General features: G+C 40.9%; 2 protein-coding genes across 2 annotated transcripts; one reads left to right on the plus strand and one right to left on the minus strand.

Moving 5' to 3' along the window:
• Positions 1-1298: 1298 nt before the first annotated feature.
• Positions 1299-20691, plus strand: LOC131892938 (uncharacterized). Its single transcript, XM_059242812.1, has 10 exons — positions 1299-1608; positions 1683-3122; positions 3846-4023; positions 5822-6158; positions 6238-6413; positions 6568-6774; positions 7117-7303; positions 12541-12687; positions 18862-19098; positions 19207-20691. Exons 2-10 carry the CDS (start codon positions 2880-2882, stop codon positions 19967-19969), a joined length of 2475 nt encoding a protein of 824 aa, XP_059098795.1. The 5' UTR covers positions 1299-1608; positions 1683-2879; the 3' UTR covers positions 19970-20691.
• On the minus strand, positions 20537-27396 carry LOC131893039 (uncharacterized). The gene is made up of 3 exons (XM_059242962.1): positions 26964-27396; positions 26461-26751; positions 20537-21151 (listed from the first exon to the last, which is right to left on the minus strand). Exons 1-3 carry the CDS (start codon positions 27255-27257, stop codon positions 20795-20797), a joined length of 942 nt encoding a protein of 313 aa, XP_059098945.1. The 5' UTR covers positions 27258-27396; the 3' UTR covers positions 20537-20794.
• Positions 27397-27419: the final 23 nt, after the last annotated feature.

Here is a 27419-nt window from a genome sequence, read left to right on the forward strand (position 1 = left end):
AGGTTGGGCATCCTATCCAGACTTCCCTTGTCCTTTTAACGAAGCACTTAGTCTGAAAGTGCTTGGGATTTTTGTCGCGTTCATTCAGCGGACATGTTAATTACGAACATGAACTAAGTGGTATATCGTGTTCCTTGATGAACGGAACATTAAAAGAATTGAGATTCAGATACAACTAACGTTGTGAGTCCGATGAATAGTTGTTGTCCATTGAGTGGACGAATGTATGCTCGGGATAAGCTTAACTCTTCAGATCACTCAATAGTTTGTTAGCCACTATTTCGACATCTACTTTTGTATTTGTATTTGGGGTGCTAGGGTCGGAGGGATAACCTCGCCCGGCCAGCGAAGCTAGCCATCACATCATCCGTATAAAGTTCCGATAGGCAGTGTCGTAGTCCATATCAGATTGGTTCTCCGTCTGTGGGCGTGGTTAGCGTCTAAAAGTTTCCTTGAGAAAGGTCGGGGAGGAGAATCGAACCGGGGACCTCACTCATGTCAGGACACTGCGCTAAACACTACACCAACTGGCAGAACGTCCGTTTTCTTTACGCTACCTTGGTTCGAGCCCTGGCTCGCTGAGTCCAAGCTTAATTATGGTAATTCAGTTATAACATGAGTTGCTGCTTGAAGAGCTTAAATGAGCGAACCATTGTTGATAAAACAGGATCAGGGCAGTACTTAGTCCCTGACATTAATTTTGCCTTTCAGACCTGACTCCCTTTGAACTTATCGTCCGATAGCTTGATCAAGCTAATCCAATCATACCAAATATCTTATTCAAAAAATAAGAAATGAAGAATTATTGTGTTCGATATCTTAACTTAGAATTGCAAGGGGTAAATAGACATTCTTTTGTAATTTTCCTGAATCTAAGATTTGCCACAATTTTGCCAACAACATGAAATGACAAATAACGTAAACAATGTCACCCCTGGTCATATTAAGCTTGAGCTCATTAATCCTCTCGATCTACTATGTCCCAAATAGGAATATGTACAGTACAGTATTTAAGTATATCATAGATATGCCTCTGAGTGTCACACCATTCCAATGCATATTCTAACACGGTTAGCTTCTTGTCCTTGTTAATAAAACAATGAATAGGCATTGATAAGAGTTAAAACATTTTTCACCCCGAGACCTCGGGATAAGAAATGCTTGATCAATGCCTGTTTATTGTTTTATTGACAAGGGCAAGGATTCCAAATGTATTGGAAAAGACGTATTGTGCTAGTGTCAATTACGGACATTCAAGGGGCATATCATACGTGAATGTCAGGATATGACATGTGTACTTTAATTTGTGTACTCTATTTTTCGTCCTCAACCATTTTTTAAGAGGGCGTTATCAGTTCCTTCAAGGAGAAGACTGATACCTGTTGGAGGCGTCGCATAACGGTTAATGAGTTGAGCCACATGGTTCTTCAGCCTCCACATTGCACAATCTTCTCATCCCTTTTTCTTGATTTCCTTCAGTTTCGTTCATTGAAGAAAAAAATTCAACCAATCCAAGCAAGCTTGAACGAGCTTGTCTTCGACGAAACTCATCATTCGAATGCCTTCTTATTGGTCTCTAAGTGTCAAGAACAGAACGGTTCATTTATGGTAAGGCGGGCTCGATTAAATGGTACATTCAATTTTGTCAAGATAACTGATCTAGTATACTCAATTGAATTTAGTTCCATTCAATCGCATACATGATCCAATAATTGGACTCATTTCCCGTAATCGCTGGCAAGGCGTCCTTGGTCCACATGTGCACCTTTTTCTGGAACCATTCCGTGTTCTGCTGGCTCTCTCAGATGATCTGGATCGTCGGCTGAGCAGGGATCCACTTCACGGTTCTCGATTCACTCCCCTCTCGCTCGCTCGAACTTGAAACCAAGATCTCGAAGGCCGCTCTATCTCTCTTTCTCTCTCTGGGACTCTCTTCGTTCTACATAGCTGCCGATGGATGTTCAGTAGGTGCGAGCTGGGTGCAAGTAAAGCCGTGTTGTACATTCTTTATGGAGTGGTGGTGGCGCAGCTACAACAACGACGACAGCGACGACGACCACGACGACGACACCAACATATTTCGCCAATATACTGGACCAGGGTTACTGCTCAGAGGACGGAGTGCGTGAATCCAAGGGTAGGTCTTCTCTTCTGAGCCTTGAGGCCAGCCGAAAGGCCATACCTTCCTAAGTCTCGTACTAAGTCTCATGCACCTTCGTCGTGGGTATGTACGAGTATACCAGAACTGAGAAGTTATCTCGAATGGTGGGGCTCAAAGAGAGAAGAAAGAGAAGACGACGCCACCACGACGACGGTTTTTAAGAAGACTAAGGCGAAGCAACCAGTGGGTTTCATTGGAACTGTGCCTCAAACTAAGCACTCACGCACACACAAAGACTCGCACCACATAGATATATATGTACATGTGTGAGCCTCAAACCGATATGCCACCATTCCATCAAACCCATCAGTTTGAAAAAGGCGATGGCTCGAAGGAGAGGCCTCAGTTTTGTCTTCGTCCTCCCAGGTTCCACGTTCTCATTAACATCATTAGTATTGTCTTGAGTGAGCATGTTTGACTTAGCAGTGGTTGTTTGCCGAAGCAACTCCATGAGGAAAAGGCCCTTTCGAGTTTAGTAACGAAGTCACGCCACCGTCAAACTCACGCTACCCATCCGAAGTTTCATACTATACTGTACTAGTTTGGAACAACTAGCAGCTCACTTAATTCCACATGTCCATGCATGGATTTAAAGTGAAATAATGTGCCCGAGCCAACACGATTTTTAGTAGGATCAAAGAAGACGAAGAAGGCGAAGACGACGGCGAAAAAGAAAACCCTTTGAAGAAGGTCACTTTCTTTCTTCATTGGGATCGCGATGCGGTTTTGGCGGAAACGATCGGAAGTGGAGGCCTTCACAGATTGGCGGCGAAAATCAGCACGTCTTTGCGATGGCGAATTCCTTCACGGGGAGCTTCAAATTGAAATTCGCGAGGCCAGAAATCTCCCCGACACCGACAATTTCCTTTTCAACATCAAAAGATGTCTTGGCCAGGAAAAAGACGTGACGGATCCTTACGTGGCCGTTCTCTTGGACTCGACCAAAATCATCACCACCTCGGTAAGTGCTCTACGTACAGCATACCTCTATCTACATAGTGCGCCCCCACACAGCTAAATGTTAGCAGATGATCGAAGTTGAAATGGTGGGAACTGGATTTTGAGTGAACCAATTCATGAGATAAAAAAGCAGCATCCGACATGCAACAATTGACTGAAATGTAAGCCAAAAATAGAATTCCGGGGCCTCAAACGCACAAGAGATGGCGAGGGGACCTTGAGGCTGAAAACCTTTGGCGATAATGTTTTCTGAGAAGAGAGGAAACGAGCCACATATGAGGATGTATCTATCTACCTTACTTTCAAACTGGCTTCCATTTCAGAGTGCACGCACCATAATGTGTCCGCCATAAGATAATTGTTCTTGCTAGGACAGATTATATCAACCGACGTAAATACATCATCATGTGCATGAATCCGTTTAATAAAAGCTTTATGAAAGGAAACATGGAAATCGGTTGCAGTCAAACTTTCTGGCTTAGAAATCTGGCTTTTGTTACGAAGTAGAATGTTATAGTGGACATCTAGAAACGAAATGACATTTTGTGGTGCTTTCATTTCTGTGCTTTTCGTGACTCTAAAAGACAATTTTTTATAAATATTGATTTCGCTGTCATGAAGGTAAAACGAATGGCATCGCGTAGAATGGAACGAATGCTAAAGTACGAACCGGATTGGACCATCTGTGTACTCTTTTTCATGTTGTCTCTTTTCAATGTTTTAGGTGATTTACAACAATTTGTTCCCGCAATGGAACGAATTATTTCGAGTGAGCGTGTGCCACCATGCCAAGAAAATCATCTTCCGCGTGAAAGATCAAGATGAGTTGGGCTCGGAGAATTTGGGAGAAGTTGTTATTTCCATAAAAGAACAGTTGCTTACTCCGACTAAGCGAGTTCAAGGTAATCAAACGTATTGCATGCCTAATCGCTTCTCTGGATTGCATCTGAACCACCATATACCTTAATGCAAAGTATGTACCTGAATGCTGATGTTGATGGCTTTGACTGGACTCACTTACTAACAAAGAGGCAAACTTTTCCAAATAAGTTACACAAGCCCATGATTAAAATCAACTGAACCAGCGAGGTTCAATGGCCAACTTTGGTTCCAAACCCCTGAGTGGAACCCACTCTAAAACTTGTCTGCTTCTTTCGTTTAACAGCAGTATCCGTACCCTGAATCAGAGGGAAGTGCAATACAACACACATGATTGCTGAACATCTCATAATTACCCTAGAGGATGTCTACGTAACAATAGGAATACAAGCACACAAGCACCCTATGAGCTTTTCCATGTTGTACAACACAGAACAACCCTCGGGCATAATGAGTTTTCCACGGGCAAAGAAGGCAACTTGGATGGATCTTTGGAAGGGCTTTACATACATAGACCCAATGAAAAGCCCTGTACGACTTACATGTAGGGTATATGCCGAGTAAAAGAGTAAAAGCACCCGCCCCCTGGATTCGTGAATGGGAATAACTTTTGATTGGACGAAAGAGCTTTGGCTAATGGTTGGTTCCTCTCAAGAACTCCGTCTGTAATGTGTTTGTACGAATACTTTGAAAAATCTTCAGACCGATGATAAGCATGCATATGTACAACATGTGTGCTCAAAGAAAAAATACAGCCATCTCAGTCAATCAGTTTTCAACAGAGTGATTCAAGCTTCATGATTGCCTTGGATTGGCCACGGATTTTTAGATTTTATTGGGACTGATATCTATTTTTTTACACTTGCGTAGATGACCAATCAAAAATATATAATCATTACTGTATCACTTTGACCGCCTCTCCTGGGTACCTGTGACATGTATTTTGGGTCCAAATATTTGACAAGATCTTTGGATCAAAAAATTCTTTTTGAATAAAGTGAATGGCTCAGGAGATGCAAAAAAGTTTCTTCCGTTGTGCGTTCGTTCAACCCGATTTTTTTAAGCAAATCTCTGGATGGAACGAAAACATTGGAATGGACGAGCACAATACCTATATATGAATGCATAAAAAAACCATGCCATTTGACTTGGTTGGGCTCTGAATCTCCAACATGCAATTGTAATATCATTGAATCATTGAGTTTTACTAAAATACGTTATTATGAAAGAATATCTTGATTAATTACTTTTATAGCTTGGCAGAAATCTTCCGACAAAATTTGGACCATCATCCAAGAGTGTTTCAATACTTGCGTTATCCAAACATGCTGTCTCGAAACATGTCCCAATTAGTAGATTACAAGCACTACGTCAAACAAACGTAAACTTACATACAGGTAGAAAGGGGAGGGGTGTTCTCGTTCGCGTGTTTTATTATTGTTTCTATTTCGAGATCTGGAAAGGCATTTGTCTTCATTGCTTTTCCAAGTATTGCTACTGAAGACAACAATCTTGGAAAACTGCAGAAGTTGCCATTGATAGGTTTTCAGCCCGGCCTTTCACCAGCCTTGATCATAGTTGTAAAAGCCATACCGAACGGAAGGGTTTGTTCCATTGTCTCTGCTTGACGTCATAGTCGAAGATGAGCTGCATTGTTGGTAAATCCGCGCGCTCAGACAATGCAGAGCCCTATTGTTGTCTGGCAAAAAATCAACCATTGAATTGGAATGTCCTTTTCCAAAATAACGATTAACATTTTTCTAGTGAGTTGAATTGTGTCACATCGTAAATAGTTCTACAACTGCTTATGCATCTTTGTAGGTTGGCAAAAAATTGTAGACGACAATGGAAGCGTCCAAGGCGAGCTCAACATCAACCTCGTGTATCTGCCTTATTTAGAAGATAACAGCTCTTGCAATGACATGGCTTGTTCCCAATGCTATTTCCCCCTTCGCCCAGGCAATCAAGTCACTCTGTATTCTTGTGCCCGGAATGTCGATGACACCATCGAAATTCCAACGGGAACCCCATCCGGTCCCCGAGTGCTCCATTATACACCTCCTTCACTCTGGATTGACCTGTTCAAATCGCTCATCCAAAGCAAACGATTCATCTATGTTATGGGCTGGTCCATTTATACCCGCATCCATCTCCTGAGGTGAGTTGACTTGCTTGTTTTTCCATTCTATTCTCAAAGAGGAACAGACTCACTCAAGAGATGAAATAATTCCATTCAGGAATGATGACCACAAACATCTGAACACTCCCGACGAACTGAAAATGGCCAATGCGACCTTAGGCGAGCTCTTGAAGCAAAAGGCCGAGGAAGGGGTTCGAGTCTTGCTCATGATTTGGGGTGAAACCACTTCAATTATGGGTACACACGACAGTGAGACTGAGAACTATTTTAAAGGTAATATATACGTACACGTATACCACCTTCCTCTGTCCATGGAGCTGGGCTGGAGCCTAGAGCAGCCGTCAGCATGGGGTGGGGCACACGGCTCACGTCAGATCATGAACCACGTGATTCAAACAGGATAGTTACGTGTATTCGCTTCCTTCAGGATCTCGAGTATTTGTGGCACGCGTGGCCAGGCAGACCAAAACGAAAGAGTACAAAGACCTGGACGCCCATTTCACGGCTAATCTAGGCTATAGCCATCATCAAAAGGCTGTAATTGTGGATGTTCCGGTTTTGGCCAGGGATTCTAGTCATCCCAATGAGATGGTCTCGAGAATAATTGCTTTTACTGGGGGAATCGACATCACCGGTAAGTGGCACGTGGTGCCTACGAATGAGTCCAAATGGAAAACTGTACCACTTCGTTCTCAACCGTCATAGGACTTTACCACGGTTCACTCACCAACGCAAATGAAAGAAAAAGTAACTTTGGATAATGGGGGACCTCAAGCCAGTTAATGTTTTCGAGGTAGTATCCCGCCAAGCTAGTGCTCTACATTTTCTTTCCCATGTTAGCTCCTCAAGACTTGTGCGCATAGTTATTTTCGGTTGTAAGATTCCGACCTATAGCTGATGCATCTCGTTGATTATTATTCAGGTTATTACTTCATGAAGCAGTAGGGTGTGAGACATGGTTATCCTTTTTGTTCAGATGGCCGTTATGACACTCCAGAGCATCCCCTTTTCTCCTCTTTGAGAACGACGCACCAGAAAGATTTCTATCAGCCTTGCGAGCCAACAGCAAGGCCAAACAGTGGTCCGAGAATGCCATGGCATGACATCCATGTCAAAGTCGAGGGCCCAGCTGCGCGAGATATCATGGTCAACTTTGTGGAAAGGTAAGACTCACATTTATTCGTATCACAAGCGCGTCGCCGTTGCTCAAATTAAAAACATATGTGTATGTATAATAATATACCTCTAGTGCTTCCCGCTATACAAGAAATGGCTCTCAAAACAATCGACAAATGTGTTTTTGTCACTGACGCTGACCATTGAAACATGTTGTGGAAAGGTTCTGATGCTTTACTTTTGAAAATTACCCAATTCATTGATGCATCTTGTTGCTAAGATTATGCAGGGAATATAGGAGTGATGATCTTCGTAAGTGCACTCAGCTTTTGCTTGAAGGGACAAGAAAACGAAGAAACGAGGGTAATTTCAATCATGTAGTAAAAACAGGCTAACCATATGATATATGTTCAGCACTATCGATAAATGGCTATGAGTAACGATAACATTTAAAGAAGAATCACCTAACCCTGGATTCCGTTCGCCAAGGACCTGGAGTCTAAATCAAACCAGTAGTTTGCCCGCTAGTAAGTCATTTGACCATTCATACTATTGGGCCATAGAGATCGATCACTACAGGGGTTTTTTAGGTTATAATGACGCATACCTAACGGAATAGTAGAAGATGGGAATCCTTTTTGAGTGGAGTTTCATGGGGTCTAATCATACTTTCTTTCTTACACGGCTCCTTGTGTCTTTGCAACTAACCATAGAGGTTTATTTAGGCCCATGTCCAACGGCCAGAGTCCAAGTACGTTAGCCTCAAGGTCTTTGAGTCTGATGCGATTGTTACACCAACGACCAAATAGAGATTGGGTAGGGCTTTTGAGAACAACATACTGCACTATCGTAGGGACTGGTCGTAACTCACATGGGATGAAAGAGTTAATCAGTCTGGGACCGCAAACGTAAACCAAGGACAACAAACAACGTTTTCCCATATGACCTTTTGGATAATGGGTTTGAGAATGGCTGGTTCCGGTTGACGTTTAGCAAATAATTTGAAACCGCCTTTCCATTGGTTGGGTTAGGAACTTCAATCACACACTTAACTATGACTGATATGATAGTCATCAAACATACATAGAAATGTTAGTATTATTACGGTAGTGTGGTTTTTCGTCTCATGCTTTGTAAGGTCTTGAGGGTGGAGAAAGAGGATTTGCCAATCCAGGGGCCTTTGTGAATCTTAATCCATTTGAAGGTGAAAGGGTTTGAAAACATCCAACTTGAGACCAATCAGCGTCAGGACCTGGATCAACTAACAACAATCCAAGAAGCGATCTTTGCTTTAACTTACGTTTGGCTGTACTCATAATTAAGTTGTAATGTAAAGGGAGGAGACGTGGCGTAGTTCTTAGTGCAGTTCCATCGCATAAGAGAGGCCCCCGTTTGATTCTTCTGCTCGACTTTTCTTATGAAAACATTTGGACGGTAATCCACGCCCACAGGCGGATAACCAATCTGATGCGGACCTTGATACTGCCTTTTAGAACGACAGGGCGTTTCATAATTGCTGATACTTTAGCCATGTGAAGCAAAAGAAATTTAAGAAAAAATGTAGTGTGGCATTCTGATTTTGGGCATTTTGTCAAAGGAGATTTAGACGAACATCACAGCCAACATGCACCAGTCATAGACTGAAAGGAACATTTCAAAAATGATATTTATTTCAATTTGCCGGCTTGTTGAAGCACACAGTTTTTTGATATTGAACCAAAATATTATTCGAAGAGTGACAAAAAAATGAGTTGACATTTTTTTTGAGCTTGGTAGTAAAACTCATCCGACTTTTAAAAATTCTAGTGGATCACGGTGCGAGTTGGTTGTGATGCTTGTCTAAATTCTCCATCCACAAAACGCTCAAAATCAGGGAGCCGGATTACATTTTTCCTTAAATTAGAGGGCCGCGACTAAGAAAAGTTTGGGAACCCCTGCAGGATGTTATCAAACAAAATGAAAGAGGTAGAAAGTACATGGGGTGAACAAAATCAAAACTCAGAAAGACTTCAGGAAAGCCCAATGTAAATTTTGAGGTTGAAAAAATTGTTAGTCATTGATTGATGTATCACATAAATTGCAAATTATTGTCTGGGAAACTAGTTCTTACTTCCAGATATTTTTTTTAGCAAAATCAAAGCCATGCCACATGACAAATGACCAATGGTGTCATATAGAAACTATGTCTGAGATGAGAATAATCAAAACGGTATCGCATTGATGCCAAATCTTATTGGGAATCGATAATTTTGTTTTTTGATCGTAAAGCTCAATCATTGATTCCTGACAGTAGGGAAGCCAGCTAAATGTATCAGCGATCAAGGATTGAGCTTTGAGGCCAAACAGGAACACAAAACTGTCAATTTTGAATAAAATTTACCATCATTGCGATATCATTTTTGTTTATTCTCATTTCACACAAAGTTTCCACGTAACACTATTGCTTGTTAGTCATGTGAAATTGATTTGATTTTTTGTTTTTCAGTACCCCAAAGCCCTTTCCAGTGGCGCTCCTTATGGAGCATCTGGCCCCTATTTGAACTCCTTTTCTGTGGGGGTGATAAGTGATAAAAGTCTGTTTTGGAGAAAGACCGAGGAAGAGAATCGAACAGAGGACCTCTCTCGCTCTAGAAAACTGTTCTAATCACTTCATCTCGTCTTCTCCCTTTTTGCTTGAAGGTTTAAAGTTTGAAATTAGAAGGTTTTGACCAAATCTCCAGATCAAGAGAGGAGCCGTGGCGTAGTATTTAGGGCAGTTTCCTAGTACGAGGGAGATCTCCAGTTCGGTTCTCCTCCCCGACCTTTCTCAAGGAACCCTTTAGACGCAACCACACCCACAGGCAGAGGCCCAATCTGATACGCACTATGACAGTGCCTATCGGAGCTAAAAATGGACAATGTGACGGCTAGTTTTGCTGGCCGGGCGTGGTTCACCCCTCCGACCTTAGCGCTCACAACAATTGACCCGGTCCTCTCCTTCAAAACTCATCTGAATCAGTATTTGTCCAAAATTCCTGGCAAACACCATCTACCAACTCGTTGGTAGATCAAGTATTCCATTATTGTTCTTGACCATATCTTGGTATGCCTTGTTTTTATACATTCAGACATGACAATTTCAAAATTGAATGACATTCTTTGAATCAGCTATAAAATCCATGAACCCACAAAAAGTTTGCAAAAACTGCATTCAAGGGTTAACCAGATCCATCACCATCAATTCGTTGGTGGGTCAAATATTGTTTGAATGTAAAGATGAATCAGAATGTCAAATTTTCTGCCTTGAACTGCTGGATATTATATTCCCATTAGCTTTTAGGAAGTGTGCAAAAATGACCTTGATGCCCTACTTGACCTTGCCCGATGCTTAGAATGCTGTTAGGTAACTTTCAACTGTGTTGATAAAACCCTTGAAATGTTGCTTGATATCAGCAAATCATGAGGAACAATTTATGTTTCATTAAAAAGGCGAGTTGTTGCTCAAAAAGTATAAGATAGCCTTGAAAACTCATGGAACGACACATCTGACAAGAAAATAATAATTAAAACTCATCAAATCTGCTAGCACATTCAGTTCAAATTTCATGAGTATGAAATGTGTGCTCTCCTTCTTTCAATTGTCCATGACAATGGAAATGAACACTCCAAAAATTGTCGCCCGCCTCTCTCTCTCACTCATGTCACGTTTCAGTTAACTTAAGCCCCTTAAGCCTCAGACAAGGCCTGTCTCCAAGTTCGAAGCTTGCTCACTTTTTATATTTTTGAGCCAATTTCGGTGTGGCAGCAAAATGTGGTTGGTAAGTATTGCTATGTACGTAGAGACTCTTTTCATTGTAATATTGATCCCTGCTTTTTCCGATTTTGCGATGTGTTCTGGCCCTCAGACCGTTCGGTTGGTAAAACACGAAATAGGCCACGTTTGAAATCTAATACGTAATCTCGTTGGAGAAGCATGGACCAAAGGTTATACAGAGCAGGGGCTATGCTCCAAGCGGAAGTAGCCTAAAGTTGCTTTATTTGCTCCTTGAACATTGTGTAAGTAATACCGCTTAGCTGTACGATATGCAGGTGCGTATTATACTGCTCTCTTCTGTCACTCTGGGCGCGTTCAACCCTTGGGTTAGGGCAAAGGTTGTGGAGACACTTTGGTTGGCAAAGTATATTTGGTTGGTTGTACATTTATAAAGAATCAGAAAACGGTAGTCGTTAGACTTCGTTGTACGTTGTGTAACTCCAGGGTCTGAAGCCTTTCCCAAAAATTAAGTTGTCCAATGCCAAAACTATTACGTTCGAAGCTCCGTTGTACCTTTTTGATCTTTTTTAGCCTTATTTTAGCATTCGTGGAGGACGCATACTCTATGTAGGACTGAACAATAGACTTAAACAAAGTTTGCATTGTAAACGATTTTCTCGATTTAAAAACTCGAAATGTTCATCTAAATATGTAAAAAGGTCTGGCTTACTTTAGTCTGGATGTGCTTGGTCGTCAGTTTTCTTGCTTGATAATGCGACTAGGGTCTGAAAAATACTTTTAACGACTTCAAAGCCTGCAGATGTTCAAAGCCTCCAAACAGACCAACCTCGATCAAGCCAGTTAGTGAGATTGTGAAAATGGAACGATCTTCAACACACCAAACCATGATAATCAAACAGTGGAGTATGCTTTGGCGAAGAAATAAAAATTCAACCCACCGTTTCGGCTAAAGAGCAAGAACGACTTGGGAACACTTACCAAACCAGCGCGGGACCTGCGTAATATGATGCAATTAAAGAAGGCTGGGCAAAAAATACATGGGTTTGAAAAATTCTATTGGCGCATTTATTTCAAATGAGTTATTTATGCCGATGTATGGAATATACAAAATACATAGAAGTGAAATGCGCATGAAGATTTTGAATTGAAGTCAGTCAAAAGTTAGTAAGTTCTCTATTCAAAGCTAGATAATCACACTTAAGGATCTTTTGCATCTTTTTCGTACCGTTAATAAAGTTAATGTGTCGAGGAAACTGTTTTGCCAAAAAACTATTCACAAAATTGGTAGTGAAGAAGAAGCGAAACTATGAATTGTTCTGATAATTTGTTTAGAGCGTGACTCTATCTACCTAGAAGCGTTGAACTTGTCAGATGACAAAAATAGATTGACTCTTTTCGGCGCAAAAGTTCTGGTGTTGTGCTCACATCACTCATGCTGCCTGCATCTGCGATTCTGCGTGGTAGCAATTCCCTGACTAGGCTGGTTGACCGTGATGAAGGACCTAACGTAGATTCAGTACTCCATTTCAGATGGGGAAAGGAACAATCCATGAACACTCGACTTTTAATTCAAAACGTGGAAGCTCCGTCATTCGATCTCTCACCCAGAGGCGCCACGTCAGGATCATCGTGTTTTTCCGCTCAAGTGTTTCGCTCCATTACGTCAGACTCGGCAAGGTGAGAACATCATGCGTGTACGTGTGGCGTTGGATTTGGAAAGGGCCTCGCCATTCCCGAGTTCGTCATGGTGTTGAATGTAAACTAGTTGGAACAGGGGGATTGCTTTCCACTGTTAGGCTATCTTATTGACAGCAACTCGGGTACTTGGTACGTGGTGCATGGAGCATGGAAGATACATCAAAGAGCCACGAGCCAAAGCCAAAATGAGTCTTTGGACAAGGAATTTGCTTGAAGAGAACAGAACACAATGTGCGAAGTCTGCAAAGCGGCTAAGTCGACAATTATCGGTCTCTATAATAGCTAAGTGTATTTTGTTTAAGTCGTTTGGTCGTAACGGATTCCAGAAGATACTCAACTCAATTATCAAATAATACACAGTGGTCCGGATATTTTGGGGCAAGAACGGCAAACAAGAACTGAGAAATACGGACAGCAAACTAAATTTGTCAAACTGGCACTCCTTTTATATGTGTCTTAGGGTACTGAAAGCTTTTTACACCTCTCCTCGTTTCGACCTTATTCCCAAACGACAACCATAAACATCTTTTTAACCAAGACACCGAATTGTCGTGGCAGTTTATGTGAAGCTTAGTGGCCTTAAACGTCATTCAAAAAGCAACATGAATGGGATTTTTAATCTCGCATCCTTTCCATTCAGAATGGCGCAATTTGAAGCTTACATTGGAATAAGATTTGGATTGAGAGGTGGCCTCATAATCAAGAACAAGGGACCGGATTTTTGTATCCTCGTCTAAGGCAAATGCTAAGAGTTTAATGTCATTTCATGTTTTAAGAACCAAACGTTCTATACGCAGGACTGTTTCTTGATACATAGACGAAGTTCAGAATCCAAAGGGCCAATTTAAGTGTTTTCAGCTAAGAAACAATGCAATTATAGCACGTTTCCTGAATCTTATCCCAAATATCCGGACCACCTTGTAGTTAACCGAACTGGGTAAGAGGGAAAGTTACCTTCACAGTACATACTATATATTAGTAACTCCTAGTACAAGATTCATCCTATCATTACAATTGGTTTAGTTCCAGAAAATTCTTATGCTGTTCATGGAAGGGCTTTTTCATGTTTTTTATATGAAAAAGGCCGTTGCTATTTAGAAGTGTTTAAGGTTATTGTAGCTCAGTAATTAAAGTTTATTGGATTGAATATAGAGATACTTATTATGCAAGGAAATTTAAAGGAGTAGGAGATTAAAAACAGTTTTAATCCCAGGCCTGTCGAGATCTAGTTTGGCACCGGGGAGAGAAAGAGAGTTGGATGGGAGGAAGAGAGTTCCTAATTGGTTTAATAAAGTGGCATTTCATAGATTACCAAGTGGTAACACTGTCATGACAAGTTTCCATATCTAGGAAGATTTTAGAACAAGTTACGTAAATACTCTTGAATCAGGACACAATCAATAATGAAAGGAAAAATCAAAGAGTGCCATTCACTTAATTAGGTTTGGGTTTTCACGGCTCGTTGGTAAGACGTAATTACTCCAAAACCTAATAAGTTTATTGCTCATTTATGTTTATGTTTAGCTTTAGCAGTTTCGCTCTGATTTGTAGTATAGTAATTCTAGTTCCAAATCGTTATGTGTGCTTCTTCAGTTTGATTGTATTGGTCCTTGACAATTAGATTTATTGTTCATTAGTCTATTGATTTCATTTTGTGTTAGACCAATTTGTTGAGTATATTTCTGTGTTTTTGTGTTGTTTTCCTAGTTTACATATGTTCTTGATTCCTTGCTTATCTCTGTCCCTTTCTTCTTGTTTACTATCTTCATCTTAGATTTGTATGTTTAGTTTGATGTGAAGTAATTCATTCCTATTTTTGCTTTGTTGTCCTGTATCTCAGGACAAAATTGCACAGCCTTTTAGTTCTTTTCTTTCTCTTGGTCTCTTGATTTGGCTGCTCAAAGATAGTTCCGCCTGCTTTCATGATGGAAGCTATTTTAGGAAAAGTCAGCAAAGAGGCTAGACAATGTTTGGACCTGGTCTTAGTTGGAAAGGATCCTTCCATAGTCAATAAGCCGTTTATTATAGCGGCTTTAGTTGCTTGGGTCAATGAAACCAGGGTGCTGCTTGAAGAACAGGCTCACCCAGTAGTTGAGAAGTCGACTAATTTGACCAACGTAGAAGTTGAAGTAGTATCTCCTCTTGAAAAAGCGCACGAAAAGACAGTTGTAGAGAAAATAGTCTGTCCTGTTTATCGAAAGCAGCCCTGTCCTGAAGAAGGAAAAGGCTGGCAGTTTGACCACCCTAAATGGTGTCAAAAACTTCTCAAGTTCGGCCTTGAGAAGTACAATAGTAAGAAGGGATGTTCAAAGGTAGATTGTCCTTTTTTTCACCCGTACATGTGCCGTCAGTCCATGAGACTTAAGACGTGCTTTAATGTACGGTGTACCTCAGTCCACGTAGAAGGGACGCAAAGAAAGGCGAGAAATAGGGATAGCTCAGTTTAGTAGGGTTATATTTGAACGTGCATTGCCTGATTTCTAAAAGAGACAGTACAAGAGTTAAGATCTTAGAAGAACTAGTCGTCGAGAGAGAGATTTCATTCATCTCTATAACAGAAACCTGGCATAGGCCAGGGGTCATAAAAAAAGAACTAACCATAGTTGGTTTCAACTTAGTTCGTTGTGATAGGATACGCCCTGATAATCCCATATTCCCACATGGGGGTGTATGCCTATATGTTAGGAATGATTTGCACATTAGTCATGTACAAATGTCGAATGGAGAAGGAGATGTCTTGATTTGTCATATCCGAGGGCTTGATCTGTCCTTTCTTGTTCAGTAAGCTCTTTTATGTCGGCTCTCCAATTCACTGGAAATGAGTTGGACCAGTCAGTTTGTTTGAGAGTTTTCTTTGTTGGGGACTTTAATTTTCCGGCTAGCGTTGTAGAGTGGGAGGCTAGTCCCGATGGGTATATTCCCATTTCGATATCGACATCTCAGTCGTTTGAAAAGCTGGAAGAATTTGCGATCTTGTGCCATTTCTCCCAACATGTTGGTGTAGCCACCAGAGCGAATAGCGTTCTTGACTTGTTTTTTCCAATGACCCTGATCTGATCCAGTTTGTCCATGTGACACCTAGTAATCTGTCAGATCTTCATGTTCTTAAGATAGGGTCGACCATAACTCAAAAGCCGGCAAGCTCTGGAATAAAACCGGTCAAAAAGGTCGGTCTGGCTAAGTTCAAGTTCAAAGATGAACATTGGCCGTTGATTATTGGAAGATTAGAAGACCTGGATCTGGTTTCAATTCTGAAACAGGAATCGTCCATGCATGCAGCCATTGATGAATTAGTTTCAGTTTTTAAGGAAGTTTACTACAGTCTAGCAATCTCAGAATGTGTTCCGAAAGGTGGTACACGGACAAAAACTCCAAAATGTAGGAAGACTTTGTACAAAAAGAGTTGTAAACTGGCAAAAAGGCTAAAGAGAAATTCGAATCAAGTAATTGTGGGTAGTCTCCAAAAAAAGATGGACGTAGTTCAGGGTAAGATTAAGGCCTCCATCGAATATGACTAGTTACAAACTGAGAGTAAGGTGGTTCAGGAGGTCAGGTCGAATCTGAAGGCTTTTTTCTCTTATGCGAACTCTAAGAGAAAGATGAAACACCCTGTTGGGCCTTTTGAGGTTGATGGGGAAGCCATTAGTAATGTAGAGGCTATGGCTAACATGCTAGGAGATCAGTTCTCAAGTGCGTTTTCAACCCCACTGAGTTCAGAAGCAACAGCTCATTACTCTGAAGATGAGTCTGTTGAGATTGACATGGTCAGTCAAGTTGAGCGTTTAGATGATCTTGTAGTCACAGATCAAGATGCATTAGAGGCCATCAAGAACTTGAGGAAGTTCTCCTGGTCCTGATGGTGTGACATCTCAGTTTCTGATGAGATGCTCATTGGTTCTTGCTCCTGTTTTCTCGTGCCTGATGCGTTGCATCTTGGATCGGGGCAAGTTTCCATCTTCACTAAAATTAGCTCACGTTGTTCCAATTTTTAAAGGGGGAGATAAGTCGCTCCCCAAAGACTATAGGCCGATTTCTCTCACTTCGAATATTGCGAAGGTGTTTGAGAAGATCATGAAGTCCAAACTTGTTGAAATTCCTCAAGTCAATGAAGTCCTTCCTCCTAGCCAGCTTGGGTTCTGATCACATTTTAGCACGGTTATCCAACTGATTGAGCACTTAGAACAAGTCATTGAGGGACTGGAAAGACACAAGTCAGTTGATGTTGTCTATCTTGATTTTGCCAAGGCCGTTGATAAAGTTGATCATGACCTTTTGTTGAATAGACGTCATGACATTGGGATCCAAGGCAAGGTTCTCAATTGGATAAGAAGCTTCATTCAGGATAAGAAGCAAATTGTTAAGGTCGAGGGATCCCATAGTGACATATATGATGTCAAGTCAGGTGTTCCCCAGGGTTCGATCCTAGGGCCCCTCCTTTTTATAATATTCGTTGCCTCGCTTCAAAAGCTTAGTATTACTGCCAGTCTTTCTTCTGATGCTGACGTTACAAAGTTAGTTTCTGGTAGGAATGGCCAAGATTCCACTAGCCTTGCAAAGGACCTAGAAATAATCTATTCCTGGGTTACTAAGAGTAATATGGCCCTGAACGGAATGAAATTCCGCTCAATGACCTTCGGGTCAACTCCTTTGAATACTCCACTCGTAGATAATGGAGGTAACGATATTGAGCAGGTCTCATCCATGAAGGATTTAGGTGTAGTCCTCCAAGATAATGGAAAGTTCGATGAGCATATCCAGTTGAAAGTTGGTAAAGCTTTTCAAATGTGTGGTTGGATATATCGCACATTTAAGTCCAGAGATAGCATCACGATGCTAACTCTGTACAAGTCGATTGTTCAACCATATCTTGAATATGCTTCACCCATTTGGGCTCCAATGTGTTCAGCGGGTTTGCAAAAGGTCGAACATGGCCAATGATGTTTCACTAGGAACATCACAGTAATGAGAGAGCTCTCGTATTGGGAGAGACTAAAAAAAGTTGGGACTGTACAGTGTTCAGAGAAGGTGCGAAAGGTATCTGATATTGTACGTCTTCAAAAGCATTCATGAGCTTTGTCCCAACCCAGGATTTAGGGACAATTCTAGTGACCGTAGAGGCTTAATGTGCATTTTGAGAGACCTTCAAGCCCTCGAGAATCCAGGCTAGTTCCAACAATGAAGTGCACATTTCTTCTTTCTCGGGCTCCTTCATTGTTTAATTTGCTTCCCTCTGATATTCGTAGGGAATACGTAGGCCTTGTTGAACCGGTTGCAACTTTCAAGTCAGACTTGGACAAATTTTTAGATAGCATTCCTGATCAACCATATATTCAAGGACTAGCTCGGTCTTCCAACTCAAACTCGTTGGTAGACCAAATATCATATAAAGATTGAAAGGTAATAAATGGACGAATTATAACCTTTCATTTTAGTAGTACTGGGAATTACATTCCCTGTAGCGGTTAGAAAAGCCCGCAAAAAACCAAACCCAAAAGAAAAAAAAATAGATTATGATGCTGACTAAAAAGGAAGGACTTTTTGCCGTAGTTTAAGTTTGGAAAAAAAATTACCATCTCATAGATTTCTTATTGTCGGAGAATGGTGGACAAAGTGTCCACAAGGACGAAAATATGTAGTTTTTATCGGTACCAATTGACCTAAACAATTTTTGTCCTCTGCCATCTATTTCTGCTTTTGAAGAATTGTGAGGTTTTTTTAAACAACGACTTGTTCATCAAATGTCACAATGGACTTGTTCCATCCAAAGCGCTTATTGACTTGAAATACTTGAACTTGTGTCATTTTGCGGTAATCATTTAAATTTTCTACCGAAATTTGAATGACAAAACTGGAGATGAAATCCTAAAGAAATCAATTAATTACATAGTGCATAGATTTCTAGACGCTGGATGTCGGACGACCGACCACTCGGTTGGCTAAACAGTACAATAAACCGGTTTGTAATCAATTCCCAGGAGACCATCCATTGTACTGTTTTACCAGCCGAGTGGTCGGTCGTCCGACATCCAGTGTTAGAAATCTATGCATAGTGTCGCATTATCTTACGATTTATGTTCCAATATGTATATCGTGGACATACATAGACATGTAAATGCCTCATCTTTATGGGAATGAAACTTTACTGATTCATAGATTCCAATTGGAAAATGAGACTACCTTTACCACGAAAAAAGGCCGTTCCGTGGACAACTCGATCGCCCGAGCGTACATTGCAGCCATCCGCAAGGCCAAGAAATTTATCTACATCGAAAATCAGTACTTCATGGGATCGGCCTACGGTTGGCTAGACTATCAAGACGTTCATTGTTACAATGTCATTCCCATGGAAATTACTCAAAAGATTTGTGAAAGCATACAGAATCGAAGGAGGTAAGCAAACCATGATGCCGAAGCAGTTTGCAACTTTGCATCTGTGTCGATAACACATACCTCGATCAGATTGAGCATATGCCCCCCCCCACCCCCATCCCGTTTCAGATTCGTGGCCTATGTGGTCATTCCGATGCATCCAGAAGGCATGCCCGGGGACACAGCCATTCAAGAGATGCTTTTCTGGCAAAGAAACACGATGCACATGATGTATTCCCGGATAGCTCAAGCCCTCCATCGCTATGACGTGAAAGGCCACCCCACCGAGTATCTGATGTTCTTCTGTCTGGGCAAACGAGAGACCCCCGATGCAATCCCTGCCCACGTGGAACCGCCCTGGTTTTGGACTCAAGCGGCCAAACTGTTCAAATCTCGGCGCTTCATGATCTACGTTCACTCCAAGTTGATGGTCATTGACGACAGTTATCTGATCACGGGGAGTGCCAACATCAATCAGCGCTCCCTCGATGGGGATCGTGACAGTGAGTTGGCCGTGGGCCTTTTCCAACCAGCCCACGTGACGAGCACGCAATCCGAGCAATGTCCCCAAGGAGAGATCTTCAAGTTTCGAATGGCCTTATTTCGCGAGCACTTGCACTGCATGGACCCGACATTTGTGGTGCCGCACTCGGAGAAATGCGTGGCCAAAGTGCAAGAGCTGGCCCTGAGGAATTGGGACGATTACGTCAGTCTGGATGGTCAGCCCGCGGGACACTTGTTGGCTTATCCCATCGATGTGAGTGTCACTTTGGATGAGGACATCCCGGTGGTCAATCTCATTGCCAAAACCAAGCGAAGGACATTCCCTGACACTAACGCCAAGATCTTGGGGAATCCAGCCCGATCCATTCCCAACAAACTTACCACCTAACTTCCGGAAACTTGATCGGGGATCGCGATTACCATAAATCGATCTCATTTTCTTCCATCCATCCATCCATTCAAACGAACAAACAACAACAACAACAAAAAGCATATCCATAGTCTGTCATATTTAAAGACCCTCGTTTTTGATTCACCAAATCCTTCCAAACTCGAACTCACCAAGTGGTTTTCACCCAATCAAGCCTTACCTTTGTACTTGAACCTAAAGGCTCGTATGTAGTAGTAGCCCATTGATGTTTTTCTCTCGATAATTTTCGCCCTTCATATCACACAATCCATTATTGGAGAGGAGGAAGGATGGCGTTTTATCGAACATCTTTATTGGCTTGGATCCCTTCTACCGACATCATGTTTATATGGTAGTATGTACTACTGTATGCACTGTATGTGGATGCTCACGCTCAACAGAACAACGAACTTAATAATAACTTTCCGACCTAAGCCAACGGCGGATATCTCGTAGTAAATAAAACTAATAAACTTCCACGGATCTCAAAATCGTTCGTAATATCCTCCTCTCACCATTTATATCTCCATGTTCATTCTTGAAATCCATGTTTGGTCAAAAGCGTATATTTCAAACGCACCAAGTTTTCATCCGGCTGCTTTTAGTATGCGACATGCCAAAATTGTCTTTTTCCACATTCCATTACTCATTCATCCATATCACTTCATATTCTTCAAATAAAAACCTAATTCATTCAACAATTCTACCATATTTCACTCTCATTCCAAGTTTGGACTGGAAGACTTTTCTTCCAGACTTCCAGACAGGTAAGAAAAGTAAAGATGCCACAGAGAGAAAACAGTTTCATTTTTTCCCTTCAGTGCCTGTAGCCTTTGTCTGGGGCAGCATTCTCTCCGAAGGTCTTTTTCCCACAATCTTGGGCAACGGTCTCACATTTCGTCCTCGTGTTTGATCGTCTGCTCGGTTTACTGATCCGTTCCTCCGCGGAAGGCTCTTGCTGCTTGGAACACCAGCCAGAATATTCGTTCCGTTTGGGCGGGATCGGCTGGGCGAGAGCGAACCCTGCCTTCTCACGGAACCGGCCAGACCTTGAGATGATGAAGGATTAGTCGATCCAAAGGCGGAGATGTTAGGGGCTTGGAATTGGGACGAAACGGAATCTAGAAATCCCGAGTGATGAAACTCATTGGTCGGACTCAACTGAAAGGCAAGAGGCAAAATAAATTGAAATCATCTCAATGCCAGGCTGCCGATATCAGGGCTCAATAAATTTGTAATGCAATATGGTTTCCGTGAGTGACACCCTACGTACAGTCCTGCGTAATCAAATATGCTTCCCTTATTTCTATAAATCAAAGACACATGAGCACAATAAGACGTTGCGATATGAAGAGATATCTTAACCCTGCAATAAGTGGACTCGATTAACATGAAAATTGTATCCTTGAAACAAACCTCTCCTGCGCTAGAATTATCAAATGCCGATAAGATAAATGGACAATTGTAGCAAGCGAAACAGCAGCATCGCAAAGATAACTGGGATCAAAGTGAAATTGGAGAAGCTGACGTAATGACATAAGAAAAACCTAATAAGATTATCCCAAATCCATGTTACCAAAATCTCATGAACATGCATCAAAATGAGATAAGACGCATCTTCAAAAATTTAACATGGTTCCACTCTTACGAATATATACATACGACCGCCAACAACAGCTCAGGTTGTTTTCAAGACGAATCTCTTGCAAACAAGCATGTACTTATCTGAAACTGCAAATACGTATTCACACTTTTTGAAGGAACTCACAAGTTTATGAGAACTCTGAAGTTCACCCATGCTGTTTGTTCAGAAAGGACAAGAACATTCGTAGTAACCTCTTGTGCTAATTGACAAAAAAAATCTTTAACAACTTTACCATTGAGATGGCTGGAACTAATCGTCAAATTCGGCGACATGTTATCTTGCCATGGAAACAAAGGTAGCTAACATAATACATGAAACGCATGGAACTTTCAAGACTGTATACTTCCAAACGTTGAATCGAGAAGACGGCCGCAGAACTTCCGACCGATAGCTTATTGGTATTTCTTTTTATCGATATGAGGACATTTCAACGTTTACTTGAAAAGTAAGTAATCCCCAGCTGAATGCAATTCGATTTAGGTTCTCTGGAATCTTGACCATTGCCACTACAAAACTAACTTTGTGTCATCAGCATTCGAAGAGATACTAACTTAACCACTGCACGTGAGTTTTTGAAGTGGGACAACAAAGATGATAGGAAGGAGAGAGGACCTAATATCGAGCCATGTGGAACCCCTGACTTGACATCATGTATATCACTAATTGCTTCCTACCACGAATGAAACATTTTACCCTTGCCCTGGATCCCTATCCCACGGAACCTGTTAACTAACTGCTCTTCATATACCTTGGGAAAATCAAGATAGAGTCAACTATAATTAAATTACCTGTACAGTGCGCTTCAAAAATATTTGACTTCCCGCCTTTGGTAGTTAGGCTACTTAAGCTCGTTTTCCATTGGACAAGGGCCTTGGAAGATTCCGCGAGAATTAAAAGGTAGGGCTGCCGTAGCAAACGAGAAGTATCTTAACCTCAATGTCTTCAACAACTATTTTTTGCTACATCCACATTCATAGACCATGATAACGCTAATTTGAACCAAAATTTCAGAAAAAATTATGTTTTGACGTTTACAACGTTTATTTGAATAAGGGGGTATTTCGGCCAGTTCTTTCTTCTTTTCCAACAAAAAAAACAATCCGCAGGCCTGAAATTTTCAAATGCCAACAAGCACAACAAAAACCGCCGAAAAATCCTGAAAGAAGATTTTGTGCCATTTTTGTGCCATTATCATTTGAACCTGAAGTACAATTCTTTTTTTTTTTTTGGTGCGGACTTCCTTACCGCTACCGGGATTGGAATCCCAGCAGTTGAAGACGAGAAGATTATTTATTATACTTGACTTTTATTTATATATATTATTTGATCGACCAACGAATTGGAGTTGGCTGATCTGGCTAATCCTTGAATATAAGGTTGATCCGCAATTGTCCAACAGTTCTACATAGTGTACCCGGGGACCCTCTCTTGTGCTATATGGATGTGTGATAGTTTGTGTACCTAGGGCCCTGTTCTAATACAAATAATGTCACATCACTGGCTACATTTATAATGAAGTGGGAGGAAATATGTGACTGCATGTTACTGAATAAATGTAAAGGTTCACCCAAAACCCTGGTTCATGAAGTGAAGTAGGCAAGCTCACTTGCTACATGTCTCATCATCTGACAACGAGCCCACTCAAAAAGCCTTATATTATTAATTCAAAACTCTACTGTAACATTTCCCTGGATCAGCCTATATTACAATCGTCGAAGAACCTGAATATTCGTAGTGTGTAACACACTGTGTATTGTACTTCTGATAAACCAGGGATGAAAACGTGCAATTAAGGGTTAAATGAATTCAGATAGACCATGAGTTCTAAACCCAAAGAAGTATTGTATTGCTCGCCTTCATTGCTTGTAAAATCTACTGCCGTCTTCAGTAAAACAAACCTAAAAGCCTCAACCCATTGTTATTGTTTGTTATAAACATTTCAAGCACCGAATTCTCACACCTGATTCATACTGACCATCGGAGTGATGTTTAAATTCTATGCTGAATTATTTTTAGTTCTATGTCTTTGAAATTGTACACCACTTCTTTTTTGGCTTCATTGCTTGAAAAAATGTGAACCTCAAAAAAGTTTTCAGCTGAAATGTATTGAAACATCCACAAAATTGTGCTTATTTCCATTAATAGTGGAAAAGATATTTTTGGATGTGGTATTCGTATTTTTGAATTAAAAGTGTGTCGGGTTGAATTGAAGAGTTTTGGGTCGTGGGAGACCAAATAATTTTGAACATTGAGAATTTGTTACAACTTGATTTTTACCTTTTAATGGTATAATCCAGGGCTTTCAAACTTATCCGGCATGAAGCTAATGCTCATAAATACATTCGTAACTAAGAATACTAGTAAAGAGAAACGAGAGCTATTAATTACATTAGTTCAGATTAGAGGGCTAGTGTTCAGATTAACAACTACAGGTGCAGATTTTCTTTCCGCCGAAGAATGCAATTTTTACCAACCAAATTTTTGTAAGGAAATGTGGTGGGGCGTTTATTTATTATGTCCTATGCATTTTCTATCTACCCCCTTTTTGCACGAAATACAAAACAAACAAAACCTAAAATATGGTCAATGGACAATGGTGGGAAATGGCAAAAATCGTTTGCAATCCAAGTTTAAAACAAGTTTGGCCCCAATGTAAATAATAAGAAGTCTAACCTAAGGTTTTTGGACGACAAGTAATGACCTTTATCATTACTCATGCCCTATTACAAAATGCCACTTAAAATCTATAGTCTAATGATTTGTCACCATGAAAATGACACTATGATTTATGTTTGCCACGGCAAAAACCTCTCCAAATATAAAAAGGTGGTTTCTGTATTTCTATTGTTCCTAACCTTTGAAGACTTTTGAATTGGTTTCAAACAATTATTAACGAATATTTTTTGCTACTTTGTGCTTCTCTGTTGGTGGTAGAGCGTTTTACAATGACTTCTACCAAAGTGGGCCAATGCTAATAGCCTTACTGCCGAAGTGGGCCAAATGCAGCAACCTGTACAGATAATATAGTTGTACTTGATAGAGTATATCAACTGACTTGTAACTATCTATGTAGTTTCTTAATGACCTGCTCTATATACTCAACCAGTTGGATAACCCCCGTGCTAAAATACGCTCGAAACTCGGGCTGAGGAGGAGAAAGAAATCCTACAACTTTGGTCTTTTTAGTCTTCTAAGGAGCCTTGAACAATGCACGGCTTTCTGCGCTAATTCAAATTAGGTACTGTCATATTATATGGTTTCGAGTCCTTATCGTATTAACAAATATGTTTGTATTCGATTAGGATTAAAACTGTCAAGTTTGAACTTTTTACTTATAATGCAGCCATACATTTTAACATTTCCACATACATTTGATTTATTTTTACACACTTTCTAGGTATATCTCAAAAGAAATTCCTTACGAAATGAGCCAGCAGAATGTTTTGGTCTCCTTTGCTATTCCGTCTTTTTTGTCTTCGGCTTTACCGATTCGATTTGCTGATTTTTTCACTTAATGACAAAGTAAGCCGAAAGATATTGGTCCAAGAATGAAATGAAACAGTCAAATGATATTCGAATCCTATGACAAAGACGAATCAATAAGTGGCTAATTGTTTCGTCGCACTCAAAACATAGAGAAACGAGTAAATGTACTTGGTTGCATCTAAAACAGATATTTCTGTGAAGAGATTTTTAACGTTTTAAAAATCCCCATTGGTTTTGATCAGCCCTGATCATATGCACTAATGCATTGTAATTGTTTAAATTTGACGTCAACGAGAATTAACTTGAGATTGAGGGATGGAGGAGAAACAACGGACGAGCTTGGTAAAAAGGGAACCTTTAAGAAGGTTCTACCTTGTGCGACAAGCTTGAAAGTTCTCGAACTGACCTTTTTCAAGACAGGTCGTGTCAAAAAGAAGAAAGTTTTAAACGGACTTGTCCCTTTTCACCAAGTTGGGCCCACCTTTACCCTCTACTCAGATCTCAAAGACAACAGCCGTGTTTAAAGATCGATATAAAAACATTCCTTTCAAGAAAAAACAGCCAAAGAATTTCAATTGAATTACAATCCAAAGTAACCTGAGTTACTCAAAACCCAATCCGACCAACCTGCTTTATTGAGGCAGATTGTTTTGTGGCCATTAGGAACACCAAGAATTATCGCAGTGTTGGTCCAACAAAAATCAAAAAGATTAAGTTTGAATATCCGTTTATCTGTTGTGTCCGAAAACAGGTTTATTAGCATGCATAGAAGCATGTTCATCTTGCAAAGCATGTTTTCAAGCTTACGAATGGAGGAATGCACTATTAAGTGCTATTTTGACCCTTTTTATTTGGCTTTTATTGGTAGTCCTAATCTTAGCCACGAACTTCTAAAAATATGGACTGCGATATGGACAACTTCCCGCCAATTCGGCCTGCTCTTCGACACAACAACTCAGAGCCAGTTTTCGAATTTGAGTAATAAAATAAGATCTCTTCAATTAAGGGAAGGTCATTTTTATATTTTCATACTATTTACTTGTAAAATGGTTCGTTTCGAAAGTTATGTTGTCAATAGCTTATGTAGCTGACCAAGAGCAGCCCGAAAAATTGAATTTTATTTGGTGCTTATCTCCTGATTTCCCTAGGCATTATTTTGGGCTCAAATTTGACCAAGTCCATCAAACAAGATCTTGTGACCGTATCAAGTACTTATTTGGAATAAAGGGAACGGTTTGGGAGATGAGAATTTTTTGCTTCCGTTCGCAGTCTACATCTCTAGAAGTCTAGAAGTCTTGAACTCTAGGAGCCTAAGCATAACAAAGTTTTAGGTACTTACAGAAGACATGGATGTGGGTACCATCCCCGTTCTCATGAGAGATTCCAAGATTCGGTTCAAGTTCTTGATTTCCGCCGTATACATTCGACAAAAGTCGTCGTAATGATGATACTCTTTGCCTTCCTTATCCAGACGCCATTGTCTTTCCCGCAAATCAGACTTCAAATCGTTGCGAGTCTTCTCCAATTGACCCACCAGGCGTTTAAGCTCTGTCTCCGAAAGATTGTCCCAATCCAGGGAAAATGGATCCGGCATCGGATATTGCTTCTCGTTCTGAATTTTCAGTCGAACCTTGGAGATGAAAATGCGTGATGGAGGCAAATGAATGATAAGAAAGTACTTTCTGTCTTGGTACATTAACGAGACATCCTCAGTGACTAAATCCAAGGAGTTCCTGATAGCACGTTTGTGCTTGGGGGGTGACAGCAAGCAAGGTAATACGATATTGAATGTATCAGGGCTCCTCTAAATCATGATCTATCTAGCATGCCAACCGCACTCACTTGTTCCAATTCATGCTCAAGCCAACGCTTCTGCTCTTGCAGTTGGACATTGAGCTGCCTTTGGTTCTCATATTTCTGCTTGATTTCCGAATCGTCAGCATCAAAATTACCGGATTCCAGTTGCATCACATTGGCCTCCATGGCTCGAACACTACGCTCAAGTTCGGCATTGCTCCATTCCATGGTGTCCTTCGCCTTTTGTTCCAGCTCGAGCTCTTTCTTCATGGATGATATTGTGATCTCTTCACTTGAAGATTTGGGACCATCGATGCTCTTTTTCCCTTTCGAAGACATGACGAGTCGGGGTTAGATTCTCAAGGAAATTGCTTTCGAATAATTCCCCTCCACAGTCGAAAGATTGGACGATGATGAGTTTGCTTGATCGATATTGTTCTGGATGGCTTTTACAATAGTAGAGCTGACTGGCCTACGCGAGCAGCTTCAGCTAATCAATGA

Source organism: Tigriopus californicus, chromosome 1, assembly GCF_007210705.1.
Source record: "Tigriopus californicus strain San Diego chromosome 1, Tcal_SD_v2.1, whole genome shotgun sequence".
Lineage (NCBI taxonomy): Eukaryota > Metazoa > Arthropoda > Copepoda > Harpacticoida > Harpacticidae > Tigriopus > Tigriopus californicus.

Coding starts and splice junctions, on each gene's coding strand:
- LOC131892938 (XM_059242812.1), top strand. CDS start 2,880: ATGCGGTTTTGGCGGAAACGATCGGAAGTGGAGGCCTTCACAGATTGG. Junction 3,123..3,845: donor CCAAAATCATCACCACCTCG/GTAAGTGCTCTA, acceptor TCAATGTTTTAG/GTGATTTACAACAATTTGTT. Junction 4,024..5,821: donor TCCGACTAAGCGAGTTCAAG/GTAATCAAACGT, acceptor GCATCTTTGTAG/GTTGGCAAAAAATTGTAGAC.
- LOC131893039 (XM_059242962.1), bottom strand. CDS start 27,257: ATGTCTTCGAAAGGGAAAAAGAGCATCGATGGTCCCAAATCTTCAAGT. Junction 26,752..26,963: donor TTGAGCATGAATTGGAACAA/GTGAGTGCGGTT, acceptor TTCATCTCCAAG/GTTCGACTGAAAATTCAGAA. Junction 21,152..26,460: donor TACCCACATCCATGTCTTCT/GTAAGTACCTAA, acceptor CTTGCCTTTCAG/TTGAGTCCGACCAATGAGTT.